At 40.1% G+C, this 17,166-nt stretch overlaps 1 protein-coding gene across 1 annotated transcript in view; it reads right to left on the reverse strand.

Annotated features, from left to right (window-relative positions):
• Positions 1–17,166, reverse strand: part of Ctnna2 (catenin alpha 2) — a 1,102,240-nt gene that overhangs the window by 765,149 nt on the left and 319,925 nt on the right. Inside the window, 3 exon segments of the mRNA XM_028871390.2 lie at positions 6,481–6,747; positions 9,341–9,435; positions 9,438–9,459. Coding sequence (XP_028727223.1) covers positions 6,481–6,747; positions 9,341–9,435; positions 9,438–9,459 — 384 coding nt within the window.

The following is a 17,166-nucleotide window of genomic DNA, read 5'->3' on the forward strand; positions in this document are numbered from 1 at the left end:
CTAACTCCAGGTCTCCAAAATCTAGTCTGGAGTTGAGAATAGTCATAGACATCCAGAACTCTCTTCTCTGTGTTCTGTAAGGGCACATTTCTTAAATGAGTTTCTGCAATTAGAAACCCTGTACTAAACCACATTTTTTTTTAGGATGGGGCTAGATAATAATCATGAGCACTGGAGAAGCCTAGAGAGGGGATAGTGTTTGGTCAGCACAATAATGCTCCCTGCTCACCCACCTACCCACCCACTCAAGCGACAGTAGCAGCATTATGGCCCAGGTTCCTGGTTCTGTTCAGGCATAGCTGCTTTTATCTTCCTGGTCTGTCTCTGTCGCTGATACTTAATCCCAAGCACTCATATCCATTGAACAACAAGGCAGAAACACTAATTACAATTTAATCAAGAATAAAAAAACATACTGAAAAAACACAAAAATAAAATGGAGAAGGAAAATCTAAAGGAGTAAAAATGGGTGTGAAAAAACAAGGACAAATTGTATGGACTTGGGATGTTTAGGTAACTGTTCAGTTCTGTGACTGAATACATTGTCTCAATTCTCCACTGCAGACTTGCAAGGCACAGCAGTAGTAAAAACAAAGCAAGATGCTGCATGGTCAGTACCAGTGTCCCTTCTCCCCAAGTGGAAGCATTAAAACTTTTGAAAGGCATGCACAAAGATTTAATGAGTGAAGATAGTGTTGGAAGCAATTTGGAACAGTGTCACAGGCTAGGAGCGGCCAGAGCAGAGGTGGTATACTGAAGCTTTGGGCTGTCAGGGGGCAGGGGAAGGGCCCAGAACCTACGGAACAAGCTTTGAAAGTGAAAGAAAAGAAATGGCAGATGATAGAATGCAGCCAAAACAAACAAACAAACAAAACCCAAAAAACAATCACAGGCTCATTTTTGTGTAGGCATGGAACACACAGCATGGAACAAGAAAAGAAGAATTGAAGCAGGTCAGAATGAGAGATTACCCATCAGACAAACGGAAAACAATGTCACGGAAAAAGCTAAGCATAGGGGAGGTCAATGACCCACTTGCGATTTTATTTAAAATAGTAAATATTTAAATATGTGAGTGACTGATTTCATTTTTTAGTTCACGTGTGTTTGCAGATGTGAGTGTAGATGCCTGTGGAGGCCAGAAGGTGTTAGATCTTCTGGGGCTGGGGTTACAGCAGTGGCAAGTCATGTGACATGGGGGCTGAGAATGGAATTCGGGTCTTCTGCAAGAACAGCAATCACTCTTAACTGCTGGGCCATGTCTCTGGCCCCTTTTACTTTAAGTAATTTGGTTATTTGACAGTTTCGTTTGAGGTGGGATGGTGATGTATCCTAGCACTAGGAAGGCTGAAGCAGGAGGGCTGTGAGGTTATGGTCAACCTATGTCACATAATGAGTTAAAGGCCAATGTAAAAAAAAAACATATTTTTAAAGAGAGAAATAGTTTTTTTATTTTAAATATGAATTTAAATCCATACTTAAATTTATGAATTCATGAAAATAAAATTCATGAATAGCATCAATGTTCATGTTCACAGTGATAACCTCTATAGATAAGGTGTTAAAGGATAAAGTTTCCCAAAGTATATTTATTTCATTTATTTACACAAAAGAATTACATAAAAACATCTGGAGTATTCTCTTCCACTCTCTTTTTTTTTAAAGTGAGATCTCACTCTATCTCTGGCTGACCTGGAAATTGAGCCATTCCCCTGTAACATGCAGGAGCATGGTCAACTTAATAAAAAATCCTGCATTACCTTCTAAGGTTATCTCCACTCTCACAAGTTTCCCAGCGATCAAAGCTGATCTTGTAATTTGACTTACACATGAGAAGTCATTACTTGTGAAAAATAATCTGCCCAGAATTCCTCAGTGGACACTGTCACAGGACTGAATTAACTTCCCCCAGTTTCCACGATCGAAACCCTGATGATTTTCCCATTGATCAGCAATCATTTTACTTTTGTGGCCACATGATTAGAGGCTCTCTTGGCAATTCCTAATTGTTACAATACTGGTTTTGGACCTTTGATTATTTTTCTCTGTCAATCACTGCATTGATTTTTTTCTTTTCTTTTCTTTCAATATATATATAAGCAGGCTCAGTGGTGACAGAAGACAGGTGGCCAAGCACTGAGCCCTAATTCTAACCTCCTTACAAACCAATCCTATGGTTTTTAAACAGATGGAGGTAAAAAATATCAACTTCCCCTGATTCCGAGTAACTATAAAGTTTGTGTATGTGTGCTCCCAGATGAGCATACATGTGTGTGTGTGCATATGTGCAGGCCAGGGGACAACATCTGGTATCTTCTTCAATCATTCTCTACCTTTCCATTTTTTTGTTTTTGAATTTTTGAGATAGGGTCTTCACTCAACATGGAGGTCCCTGAATTAGCTGGACCAGGTGGTCAGTAAGCTCTAAGACTCTTCCTGTGTCTACCCACAACTCCCTCAATAGCGCTAAGGCTCCAAGTGTACATTGTTGGTCTAGTCTCCTTACATGGATACTGGCTTTTGAATTCAGCTCTTCATGCTGGCACAATAAGCAGTTGACTAACTGAAATGGATCCCCAGACCTAACTATAAGACTTTAAGGCACATCTCCATCCACTCTCCCATGAAAGTTAAAATGGACATTCATAACTACTAGTACAGATTGCCTCTCTAATTCAAATTTAAGACAAGAGAAATATGGACTGGGAAAGTCTGTCTTGTATTCACACTGTTCTTCTCACTTCAGCATTGCAGAGATTTGACTATTTAAACTGTCACTGCATTCAGCAGCCATTAGGTCATTTATCAACATGGTTTATTACCAGGAAAGTCAGTAACAGGTGTTAGAGTTTTTCACTGAGTGAAATGCCATGGTTTAAGTGTCTGTGGTATGATTTGGATAGGTGTACTCTACAGACCATGTGTCTAGGTTTAGAGCCCCACCTGGGGTGCTGATGGGAGCTGGTGGGTATGACCTTGACGGGATATTGGGTCCTTGGTCTCTCCTCTCTCCTTTTCACTTACTTATGCTGAGGTGAACATCTTGTTCCATCATGTGCTCCTGCCATTCTTTACTGCCTCATCACAGGCTCCAACAAGAATCTAATTAGCCTGGCACTAGAACTTCTGAATATGGAGGCCAAAGCAATCGGTCTTTCCTTTTGTAAAATTATTAGTTTTCTTTTAACGTCTCTATCTTTATCTATAAGTCCAGAAGAGCATCAGGTCCCCTAGAGCTGGAGTTACAGGTACTGGTGAGCCACCTGACTTGGGTGCTGGGAACTACTAACTACGGTCATCTGAAAGAAAAGCAAGTACTCCTCACTACTGAGACATTTTGCTTACCCCAGACTTTCCTTTTTGGTGGAGATTATTTCAAGTATGTTGTTACAGCTGACTAACACATTCTGCAAACAGCATGGGGTTTTTAGAGAAAGTGCCTATAAATTCTAAATTGATTTCAAGTATGGAATACCTGGAGAATAACAAAGGCCAGACCAACTCTCATCCCATTTATAAGTGTTCCATAAAGAGAAGCAGTCTGTTGTTTTTAGTGAAAGAATTTCAAATATTAAGGGATCTAGGTTTATTGACATAAAAAATTACTGAAAATCTATGAGTAATTAGTTATACTGTATTCCTTTAAAAATTTAATAGTAACACTGGTACTGACCAGAAAGTTCTGAAAACAACTTTCATTTACCCGGGAGCAGCTGTTAGGCAGACACACAAATGTGGCTGCTGTTCTGGATTGCAGCTCAGACAGCTACACACATAAATTTTTGTTAACCTTTGAAAATAAAATGTGAAACATTGGATCATTGTTACATAATTTTCATTGCTTACAAACAAATAACCACTAATGATAAAGTACTGATGGGTGTGAGTCATTAATATAGTTCAAAGTTGTTTCATTAATACATAATGTACTTAGTTAACATTATGATCAATGAAATGAATTAATCCATAACTCATTGAACTAATGAAATTAAATCAACAGATTAATCAGTCTGCTGTACTAATTCCCCGAGGCCTTTTACCTCTAAATAAGAAGGTAACACTGTGGTAAATGAAAGGTGTTAAAGGTTCAAGGTGTGGACATACTTCACAATTTGAATCTTCCTAGATGATCTCAAATTTGATTTTATGAATCTGAACCCTTTTGCAAAATCACAGTGATGCTTCAAGTGGTATGCTTGTGGTGAAAGCTGAAGTTGACAATGGTCTGGAACCAGAAGGAAAGAAGGGGACCAGAGCCATCCCACTGCTGGACAGAAGGTGGCAGCAGCTGACAGCAGGCCTGCTGTGAGCCAGTTCCCTGTTCTCTTCCCACCACTTTTCCCTGCTTACTATTCAATCACAAAAGAAATGATTATGTAACAAAAAGGATGGGATCAAATTTGGCTAAGCAACAAATCCCTTCTTAACTAATTTTTCTTACTGCCCTATTTAAAAAAAAATATTTTTGCATTTTAGATTATTTGTGACTTTTTACTGTTTTAAAAGTGAGACATTTTTGTTTTAAGTTAAAGTAGCAATATACCGTGTATTAATGTCTGAATGCATCATCTACTCTTTTCCTTCTTAATATATTGTTTTATTCATTTTTCTTCCTCCAGAAAGAAAACTTTATCATCACTTTAATGAGCTTGAAAGATCAATCAGCATTTTTTATTGCTCTTGCCTGGATGGTACTGAAGGAGTCAATGTCTTCCTGTCCTGTATCACAGAGTTACTCACCACAGAGTGAAGTCTGACCGTCAATAGAGAAAATCTATTCTTTTTTTGGCACTGCACATCTATATTTGGTGTATTGTAGCACATGTGAGGAAATTAAAATAAGGAACAAAATAAAGTGAACATCTTTACTGATTTTCATGAAAGTTTTGCAAACATTATGTTAAACTTAATTCATTTTGAAAAATTGAGAGCTACCTGCTGAAGTGCTTCACATGGAATTAGATAGTGCTGAGTCCCCATTTCTGTGATAAATTCATTCAATTTATTATTAAATTCAGATTTAATTCTTACATAAAACCTGATAATGGACTGGAGAGATTGGTCAGGAGTTAAAAGCACATGCTGCACTTGTAGAGTACCTAAGCTTGGTTCCCAGCACTCATGTTGGGTGACCCAAGTGCCTGTAACTCCAGCTTCAGGGGATAGAGTTCCTCTGGCTTCTGTAGTCTCTTACACTCACATGCACATACTCACACAGAGACACACAAACATATACATAATTAAAAATAGCCCCTTTTAAAAAAATCCAATAAAGTCACTATTTGGTGTGAGTGAATATATATGTACTTATGAATATGAGTATATGTATAAGAATGTGTCCATCTACACACTCACAGAGACTGTTGAATTAAGAGAGAAGAAAAGATCTCAGAGCCTCCAGAATACACAGTATTACAATTATTTCTCAACAGTATTCTCCACTTCACACCTTGGGCACACACTGCTTTCCTCAGGATCCTCCCTTCTGACCACTAGCTAATGATTGTTTCCTGCCAAAAACTCATGTCCACTCCCCTAAGAGCAAGCCTCCATCTTTTTCAACAGCTTCTAACTAACAGAGTTTTTTTTTTCTCTTGTGAATTCTGCTCTATCCCTTTTTCTACCGCTCCCATGTCCACTGTGTAACAAAATACTCATGAATGCAGACCACGGGAATTTCCGGTCTCCATGCCTTTTTCAGTGTATGAGGATCACATGCTGGGGGATAAATGACTGCCCAGATGAGCCCATTCATGTCTGATCTTGGAAGTGTGTTTTCATCCTTGGCTGCTGATGACTACACCCTCTCATGCACTTACAAGCAAGGCCATGGTTCAGGCATGGGAAGTCTCCTGGGTCCCCTTCGAGGATATCCCATCAGCAAGAGCAAATGCAGTAGGTAGGTCTTTCATGGGATTTGCACCCAGCACTCCTGAGAGGAGGCATGCAAATAAAGCCTAGATTCCCATATAGGGTTTAGAGTAGTAGGGTTTGCTTGTCACTGACTTAAACTGAAGGTATTCAGGGCAATTTCCCACTGAGACAGAGTATAGATGCAGTCTAACGCCAGCAGCTTATAACATTTATCCCCTTTGTAATGAAATTGATTACCCAAATGACTTGGAGGTAAGGTATTCCTTCTACCTGGCAGTGATCAGATCTCTTAAACATGGTTGCTATATTCTATAAAGATTAGTCTACGATGTTCTCCAAATATTTTAGATTTCCAATAACAGCAACACACACCATACAGTTTATCTTCCTGTCAAAAAATTCTGAGAAGAAAATCAATATATAATATTATGTGCCTGTAACTTATGGTGTTCCTTAAATTATGTAAATTATGGTATCATTTTATGCACACATATGTATACTGTATATATAGTACATATAAGTGTGTGTGTGTGTGTGTGTGTGTGTGTGTGTGTGTGTGTGTGGTAGGGTAAGTGTACACTCTGTAGGTATCAGCCAGGTGCTTACATCAAACTCATTCAGGGCTGCAGCCAGCTCGCCAATCCCCGTATGGCCTTTGGCTTCATCGGTGGGTGAGGTGGCCTGAGCGGCACTGGAAATTCCAGCTATGGCCTCTTGGACTTGTTTGAATACATAATCTCGGTTGGCTCTGGTAGCAGCAACATCTGGGTGGCGGAGGAAGGCTTGGGAGGCTGTGTATAGCATGGTGGCATTCTTCTTCAGGGCTCCACGGGCAGCAGCCATTTCATCCCTACAGTGAGGGTCCTTCAGCTCCTGTGAAAAAGTGGAACATGCATAAGGCTTGTGTACAAGTGTTTGCAGGGATACTTGCAGCCTCAGGCACATGGACACATTGTGGGTTTTAGAAACACTCCTCTTCCTTGTGCAATTTGTAGCTGCCAGAGTGACTCAAAACTGCTCTTTCTTCGTGAAATGTCTAAGTCAGTGGCTGATTTAAAGCCAAGTTTTTTAAAACCAAGTTTTTAAAACCATGTTACTAACCAATCCATCAAGGTGTCTTCTTCCACAAGACCTGCATCCTTATCCTATCATCAGCGCTCATCAGACATTACTATAATGACTTTGTAAGCATGCATCGCTCCCACATAGTTTCTTTCATAGTGGGTCCTGTCTATCTTGATATTGCTGGCTCCTTAATCATCAGCACAGTGTCTGCCAGTTCAGAGATATTTAATACACAATATCACTGAAGGAATGCAAACCCCAGGAGACCACCAAGTTAAGTGGGCTTTCGACATCATAGGATTTGCTCTCAGCAAATGGAAAACCTGAAATCAGTCACCTAGGACCTGTTTGCTTCTGTTTAATTACATTTATAAAACAGGAAATCCAACATTATTCATGTATCCATTCCACTTCACTCTCACTTCCAGAAGTTTTCTAACTTAACTGTGGCAAGCAAGTTGATTCTTACAAGTAAAAACCATAAGATAAATGTTGACTGAGCCCTTGCCTAGAATGTGTGAGGCCTGATTTTGATTAAGACCATGGGGAAAAGATGAAACCAAATAATGAGGTGCACATGGTAACAATCATAGAGTTGCAGTGACTTTGTCAAAAGGAGGAGGAAAATGCCATATGCTGAAAAGTTAGCAATGCATTTTTGAGTGCACTTTATTTCTTTTTGCTAAATTTTACAGTAGAAGTCTGAATTAGTAGGTAATTAAAAAGAAGGCATTTTGGAGAAAAACCTGAGCTGTGTTATTAGATTTCTCATAGGAATGTCCATATCATCAGTGATCTGATACCAGCTCCTGACCAACAGTCTGCTTCAGTCTCAAGTCTGCTATTTCCCTTCTATCTGATACTTCAGTGGGGATGTTTTAAGCATCTCAAAGCCATGCCTGTAAATACCACATATTGAATTCTAACCATAATTAGGGCCTTTTCAATCTTCCGCATGCCAATCAAACTACTGCCTTCTACTTATTTGCTTACACCAGAACTTTGAAGGAAACTCGCTGCTGTCAGTCACGCACTTCTCACCTCTGAAGCAGAGACAGCTTTTCAAAATATATTTCATCCCCTATATCTTTCCCCCACTTTCATTGCTTCTCACTGATGGAGACCACCGTTGTCTACTATTGAGTCCACTCACACCCTTCTACTGTCTGTTTCTCTTCAACTCTGGTTCTTTTTCAGCAAAATATTGACAATGATGCTAATATGTAAAGCTTAGCCATGGATACTGGACTTGGAACCTGTTTACAATAAGATCTAAACACCCTGTAACAAGACCAGATACCATGGCCTGAATTTCTAACTTCCCTCTCCCCTGCCTTCCTATTGGTTCTCTGCTATCCAAGCACTGGAATGAGTTGTTTCACTGAGAGAAAGCCATCTAGCCACCAGCACCTGCTTCAACACACTTAAGAGCAATTACCCACTGGACAGACAGCAAGCAACGAAGATTTATATAGGTAAAACTAAAAATAACTACACAAACGAAAGTCCTGTTTAAGTGCCTGCTCCATACAGGACATTTGTCATTCCAGCATCACTTCAGCCAGGCATAGAGTGGATACTCATCTTTTATTGGGGATAAAACTTTTCAGTTGGTGGAAGATACTATAGTGTTCCTCCAAATGTGAGGAATTCTGGGAGCAGTGAGAGGACTGGTGGAGACGACAGTAACAGATGCTCCCAAGTACAGAGGTATTTCTCTGTGGGTTTGCTTTTTTTGTGTTTTAAAATATAATGATACTCTTTGGGAACAATGAACTCTTTGGATACTCTTCGGGAATTCAAAAGGCATCCCACAAACCGCTAAAACTAAGGGATCTAGGTCTCGACAGAGGGGTTATGGGGCAGATCCTAGGTCATCCATCACCATTGTTATGGCTACTTGTCACTGATGTCCTTTCTTCCCTCTTCTTTCTCTCTCCCACTTGCTCTTCCTTTCACTCTGTCCATGCTTCCTTCTCTTTTATGAATGTTTTGCTGCATGTGTGATGATGCATCCTGTGTATGCATCCTCTGGTTTACACAGAACTAAGAGATTCAGTTTGGGAGCAAACCATGACATCCAAGAGTATACAGCACCACATCTCAGTCTGCTTTCTTTTCATTTGACCTCAAGCACTGGACAGAAGGCTCAAGTGTGGTGGGACATGAAACCTGTTCTCATCACTGAGAACTGGTAGTCTGTGATCTATTCACAGGCAGTAACTGGACAGTACCCAGGGCACCATGTGGAGGCACTGATGGTCAAAGCAGGACACAGACTTTGTGATAGGTTCTTGGAGCATTTAGTCACAAGCAGAGGCAACGGGTCCATGTTTCAGGCCTACAGAGACACAGTCGCTTAGACTCAGCCGTCCCCAGCAACATTTCCAAACCTTCCCACCTGCTGTCGCCTCGCTGCCACATAGTTCAGTTTCACCATTTCTTTCCCAAACTCTTTAAAGCGGTTTGCAAGATCTTGCTCATTTGTAGCATTTTGACAGCTTCCAGAGCCTCCTCAACCTGAATTTAAAAAATACACAGCATATTAATTAGAAGATAGTACTTAAATATTAAACATGCTATAAACAGATAACTTGTAAAGAAACCATGAATATGTATTAACATTAAAACAGTAGGCAAAATCATACCTAATAGCTACCTATAGTCAGAATAGCATTCCCCCCCAAAATTTATAGAACAGGGGCCTAAGAGGTGAGTTGAGAGTAAAAAGCACATACTGCTCTCATAGAAAACCTGAGTTTTGTCCCCTGCACACACGCTGGGTAGCTCGCAACCACCTATAACTCCTGATTTGGTGGACCTGGCACCTCGGCAGCCACAGGTACCTGAATTCACATGCATGTACTCTCACACACACATATAAACATAACTAAAATATTTTATGTAAATAAAACTAGAGACTGAATTCCCAAAGCACACACAAATCCTCTCCATGGTGTATTTTACTGAATTATGATTGTGGTAAGAATATAGAATTCCAATATAAAGTAGAAACACTAAGGATACACACATATGGGAAAGGGGTATAGAAATTTAAGACAAATTCTTCTAGCTCTCCTAGGTTGCAGAAACCCCTGGGAAGCTGAAAAATTTGTAAAGACAGAATCTCCAGCCTCTCTTGTCAAGACCACTAAATCCGGGACTCAAGCTGAGTTACACAGTTTGGCATTGCCATGTCAAGAGGAGACAACACCCATCTGGAAGCAAGTGGAATTCTCAATGCTGCTGTCACTTGCAGGTGGCATCCAGCAGAGTGGAGTGACAGTCGGCAGAACGACCGCAGCCATGCCAACATAATGATGTGTGTGCCTCCAGATTCCCACAGCCTCCCTCGGCCAGGCTTTGTTTAGTCCCATTGGACCTAAACTATCAATTTCACCACAACTGTCTCAAATAATATGTGAAATATTTGGAGATACCAAAGTTTCCACATCTGTCAAACCACCTGAATTTTAATATGATGTGGACACAACTGGTAACAGTCTCCATGTGATCCCTGTGGACTGGATTAAAATGAAGTGCTGAGAATAGGTGACTATTGATTGCCTTGTTCTAAACAGGATATCTATATTACACTCCAAGGTCCAGACAACATTGGAGGAGATGGGGGAGAAAGAATGTAAGACATGAAGGATTGGGAGAAGAGCTGTTAAATAATGCTGCCCCCTAAACATGACATGGCTCACAGCATTTTTTGAAGTTATAGCCTTGCTTCTCAATGATCATGGAATCTTCAGTTATAATTTTTCTAATATGCTATCTCAATTAGTATATGATTATGATGCATTTTTTTTTTTTTTGTTTTTTTTTTTTTTTTTTTTGTTACCAGCATTATAGAGATGATTAGGACATGCTGAGTGCAGTTTGAGATGGTCTGACTTCTTGCTGATGGTCTTTTCTTTTTTTTTTCCTGATCTTGGCTAGCAGAGAGGGGGGGAGGGAGGGGAGCTGCAGCGGCAATGAGAGGCTGCAGCGGCCATGACAGAGCATTGAAGATGCGGTATGACGCCAGTGGGATAGATAGGAATGATTATTCTATCAAGTTACAATAGGCCAACATGTGTATATAATTCTGGTTGGGGGTCTGTTCAGAGTCAAAGTATGAGCTCGCTCTGGCACGGAATTCTCAATGCAGACGTCGTCTGAGACATGATGCTATTAATAAATGATGACATGTAGTAGAAGGGGCGAGGACAGTTTAGGCATTATGAATGATGTTGTTTTTCTCTGTGAGAAGTGTTCACAAGAGAAGGTAACAGAAGTAAATGTGATAAAGTATATTATATACATTTTATATATAATACCAAAAATTATCAGTAAATATTTTAAAACTTCAAGAATAATCCACAGAGCCATTGTCTGGTGATATCTTTGTAGAAATCAGCTAAAAACACGGCCCTGAGTGGATAGGACACAGGATAGTATCATTCTCAAAGTCAAAACTTTTTAAACATGAAAGGGATCTGATTGATTTTGTGTGAATTGAACATCTCCAGCTCCATATATTTTCTTGCAAATGTGATTTCATTCTTGTTCACAGCTGAGTAAAACTCTATTTTGGGCATGAACTGGATTTTCTTTATCTGTCCATCTGGGGATGGACATCTAGACTGCTTCTATATCTTTGCTCTTATGAACAGTGACACTGTGAACATGAGCATGTATCTCTGTAGGTGTTGTCTTAGAGTCTAGCGGTTATATACCCATGGAAGAATCCAGATAGAAAAGATAAAGAGCCCATATTTTACCGAATATTCGGGGCCTAGATTTAAATTTATAATTATACCTGTATAAATATGTATATGAAAGTTAGTAGGAGATCATGAGAGGAGGAAAAAGTCAAAAGGGGAGTGGGAAGGGGAAATAAGGAAGAATAATGGGATGTTTATGAGATGAATGCACAGAAAAGTTTGGTAAACAAAGGACAATGGTAGATGAGAACAAAGGATAATGATACACTGTATGAGTGAGTCATAATGAAATACATTGTCTTGTATACTAAGTAAAAAATAAATTTAAAAGCCCGGCGTGTGGCGCACACTTTAATCCAGCACTCGGAGCAGAGCAGGCGGAACTCTGTGAGTTCGAGCCAGCCTGGCTACCAGTGAGCTCCAGGAAAGCGCAAAGCTAGCAAGAAATGTTCGAAAAACAATAAATAAATAAATAAATAAATAAATAAATAAATAAATAAATAAATAAATTTAAAATATGTGAAAAGACAACTAGTGGGTGTGGAGCTCCATGGGACTAGACTAGGCCCTCTGAATACGGAAGACAGTTGTTTGGGTCAAACTGTTTGGGGGCACTCAGGCAGGGGGATCGGGATCAGTCCCTGGTACGTGGGCAAGCTTTTGGGAGCCCGGTGCTTGTGGTGTGACACCTTGCACAGCCTTGGTTCAGTGGGAAGGGGCTTGGACCTACCTAGGCTCAGTGTGCCGGGCTCTGCTGACTCCGCATGGGAGACTTTGATTTGGGGATGTGGGGATGTGGGGTGGCTAAGGAGGGAGGGCTGGAGGGTGGGAGATGGGAGGAGGGGGGATCTGTGGGTGGTATGTAGAGTGAGTAGAAAATTTCTTAATAAAGAAAAATGAAAAAAAGAAAAGTAACTAAAAAGAAAAGAAGAGTCAGATACAGAAGTCCTGGCAAATGCAGGCTTCTGAGAGAGGCATGTGGATTCTAAAAGACTGACATACAGAAAACATAGATCAGAATGCTAGTAGGCTGAAGGAATTTTTTTATAGTCAAGTCACAGTATACCTAATCAGGCTGTGTCTTTGTAATCTTGAGATTCAAATGAGCACACATATGTCTGGGGAAAGTAAGGTGTGCTCCATTCTGAATTCTGGGACTTCGGTTCTGTTTAAGACACTCTCACACAGGTGGCTAAGCACAGTGCTTATCAAGTGTCACTAGGTGAGGGAACAACACAGAGCACATAAGCCAGTGATAACAGATATCAACAAGCCTGTTATTCCAGAGGTGTGATGGAGCCTTTCAATTCACCCCACAGGCAACCTCATTCAGTAAGGAAAGCTTGGCAGGGGGGAAACCAATTTTCAATAATAATGAATGCATGGCAACTGGACTTCAGTCTGGAGTCTACAAAAAAAAATTCACTTTTATCTACAGAAATTCTACATAATCCCCTTCCTAATTATAAACATGTAAAATGGTAATTAAACTCATCAGAGTCACCGTTTTTTTTTCCATTCTGTCCAGGCTCTAACAACACACGAGGGAAAGAATGAAATACAGTTGAATGGAGGCCGCTGTGTGGGGTTTTCGTAGGCACTCAAACCAAATTGCATTTTATTGCACTGAATGGCCTGTTTAACATATTGGCATAGGTTAATGAGAGGCTCATGCCTTAAATCTATACAATAATGAACCAGCAATGCCTCTCCTTTCTAACAGATTTATAATAATTTAAATTTTGCCATCAATAGCACCATGGAGTGGACATTCTTGGCAGCTGTGATGTCCCTGCTGCTTATGTAAGATGTAAATCGTTTCTTGAGACATTAAAATCTGGTTCCAAGGATAGAAAAGAATAATTATCACAGAGGGTGTTAAATCCAGGAATGGTTTTCTAATACGATACCCCGGGATTCTTACCAGTTGTTAGTCAGCCCAATTTAGAATATTTATTTCACTTTGTTATACATAATTTTTCTTATTGTTTTTCTCTGAAGAATTCAGATGCCCTTTAGAATTATTAAACTTATAATTTAATGAAGTACTTTTGAGAAAAAAAAAAGCCACTAAAGTATTAATCGTGTGGTCTGTTCATGAACAGGTAGATTTAGTCATACTTTGTTTGAATCCTAGAAGGGTCTGGAATTTCAGCTAGCCAAAGTTTCATGGAGAAGCCCTGCTCAAAACATGTACCATATTCCATAAAAATAGAGGAAATGGGATGAAAGTCTGATCTGTGGGTCAGTCCATCAAAGTCAGTGATAAAAGAGGTAGGAAGGTAGGTTGATCAAACCATAGATCCATGGATAGGTGGATATATAGTCAGATGATAGGCAGACAGACAGATGATAGAGATAGATAGATAGATAGATAGATAGATAGATAGATAGATAGATAGATAGACAGATAGAGATAGATAGATGATAGATGATAGATAAATGTGCAGAAGAATTGAAAAAGAAGGGCAGAGACTAGGCATTTTTGTCAACTCAAAATTAATTTAAAAAACAAGTTTTTATTTTTGAAAAGAGCCAATTTTTTTTGGCATGACTAGGGAAAGGAAATTGGCTCCTAAGAACCAAATAAATGCCTTATTCTCAAATATTTACTGGCCACTGGGGATCTGAGGATACCAGCTGAGTAAAGGGCAATTCTTATACTGTAGAAGAGATGGGAATACTATCCAAATGCACCTGCCTAGAATTCAGGTGTGGAGAGGGCCATGGATGTGTGATCAAATTGATTTGGGTTTGAACCCATATTTTAAAGAAAGATTCCTCTTATCCAGGGATGTCTGCTGGTGAGGGGACCAGGAGGTAGAAAGGAAGCTGCGGAGAGCATACAGGTTTCTTAGGACTCCTCTGGAAAGGCTGGAATATTCATGGCCAGAGAGACCTTTGTACGGGGTACATTGGGAAGGAAATGTACTGTATTGGAAACTAGCTTCCAACAGGAGGACATGAAGATACCTAGCAGTAGCTGTCATTCTTCCTCATTAAAGGCCCCCATCATCTGGGGTATCACAGACATCCATTCCTCTCCTACAGCACAGATCAAAGTGAGAGCATCTAAGTCAAGTATTCCTTGTCCTTCATGGTTATAATCTGTGCAGAGATGATTGAAAAGACTGAAAGTTCTAGAGAGGGCATTAAAATCTGTTCAGTAATTGGTGTGTTTAGATGTTATTATCAGAGTTTTTCATTTAGAATTCTTCAAGGTCTCCTCTGTGGTTTTATAGCAACCAGGTGGTGTCATTCAGGCATATGATCTGCAATGGAGTTCCAGAACTAAAAGGGCATTGAGAAATAATACATCACCAGGCCACATTAAAAAGAGCATAGATAACACTAAGTTACACTGTGTTCTAGTTTTGTTTTTAATTGTGGTGATAAAACACTCTCCCAAACTCACAAGGGTTAATTTTTCCTTGCAAATTACAGTCCATCATCACAGAAAACTAGGGGAAGAACTGAAGGCAGAAGAAGCTTGAAACAGACCATAGAGCTACACTGCTTGCTGGCTTGCTTCCATGATCATTGTTAGCTGGCTTTCTTATACAGTCCAGGTCTACCTTCCTAGTTTTGGTACTGCCCTCAATGAGCTAGGCCTTCAAGCATTAATTATCAGTCATAAAAATGCACATGGACACATCCACAGGCCAGTCTGAAGGAACCAGTTCTTTACTTGAGGTTCCCCCTTCCAAGATGTGTCAAGTTGACAATCAATATTAGCCACCAGTCCATGTGTGTTGTCAATGTTCCCAAACTATGGGGCATCTGAATTCCCTCTGGCCCCCGGTAGTCAACAAGAAATTAAGACTCCCTTAAGAAACTGACCAAGTATTTACTGTTTTATAGTTCATTACTTTATTTTTGAGGAAGAAATTAACGGATAGCTAAGACCTTCATTTTAGAGAGACTGGATTGGGACTAGAGAGAAAGTGTTTGTTTTCCTGGAGTACATGTGTCTAGATGAGTTTATGTATAAGACTATCACTCATGCAAACAACGTGACAATATAATCTGATTACATTAACTCAGAGCCTCAAGGAAATTATTGCCCCTCGTCACCATCACTGATTAAAATCTGGGATTTCCTTTAAAATCCTGAAACGGTGAATATCAACATAGTGCACTGACAGTGTCAATTGACTTTATGACATACCAGGTGTCTGGGTGAGAAATGAGTCCCCAGCAACTTCAGCAGCAGAAGTGATTACTATCGCACAGTATTCTCAATAGTGTCTGATGAACAACTGATTAGCTTTGTTCGGCACATCCATTCCTCAAGTGAGTGTTAACTGAGCTTTGGAACTATGCCACCCACTGATTACAACTGCCCTTCTGAATCTGTGGTGGTGGCAGCAGCAGAAGAAGAACCTTTTGGCATTCCTGTGGATCTTTAACATAAACAGGAGGAGAGGGCTGTTCTAGAAAAGTGCATACAAGCATCTGCATGGGAGAATAGAGGCCTTACTAGGGACAACTCAAATGCCTGTACTTAAAGCCAAAGGATTCCTCAGTAGCCACATACACTACTCTATAGGGCAGCAGAATACTGTGCAATCTCTCAGAACCTCTAGGACTTCACTAATTTTTAGAGGCTTGCCTGGCATTTGCTCAAAACCACTCAATTTCCCAGTAATTACATATTTGGGTATGAAGCAGAAGATGATGTTGGGTGTTTTAGAAAAATAAATTAACGATCTTTCAGATACTTAGTGAATTATTCATGGAACAACATAACCAGGAGTTTCCGATGAGAGGCCAAATCCCTCTCAGTTCCTGTAAGTTACTAGGAAGGGAGAAGAATTCCTATCTGGAAAGGATGAACATCAACAAATTTTGGCACAGGGCCTAAAAGTAATGTGTAATGCTTGAGGTAAAATAGCCATTAGCAGGTAACACTGCAGGGGGTTTGTGGGTATTCTTCAGTTCTGAGCCAAGAGAACAATAGAATCACTTCTTGACTCTGATGAAAAAAACCACCTGTTGTGGCTCCAATGGGAGCTGTTCTCCTACAGGCTCCAGAGTTAGCACATTTGCTTCCCAGTTAATGATGGTGCTTTGGAAGGTGGTGGGACCTTTAGGAGGTGGGGCCTCATTGGTGGAAATGGTCACTAGGGAGTGGGCATGAGGTTTTATAGCCTGTCCCTAGTTCCTAACAACCCCATATTTCCTGTTCCAAGATGTGAGGTCAAGAGATCCAATGGCAGCTGCACATACTTGTTAATCATGGAGTCAAATGCAACTGTATCTTCCCCTCCGTGATGGACTGTATCCCCTCAAATTGTGAGCCAAAATAAGCCTTTCCTCCCTCAAGTGACTGCTTGCCAGTTACTTGGTCACATCATCATCATCAACAACAACAACAAGAGCAAGAAATACAGAACCTGACAGTCTTTTATCTGTGTTGTATTACTATGTGCTAAAGAGACTTGCTTATTTGGGGGAAAAAAGTGAAAAAGATTCAGACTGATAGTTTCTAACCCACTGCATTAACACATGCACC

This window comes from Peromyscus leucopus, chromosome 3, assembly GCF_004664715.2.
Source record: "Peromyscus leucopus breed LL Stock chromosome 3, UCI_PerLeu_2.1, whole genome shotgun sequence".
In the NCBI taxonomy this organism is placed as follows: Eukaryota; Metazoa; Chordata; class Mammalia; order Rodentia; family Cricetidae; genus Peromyscus; species Peromyscus leucopus.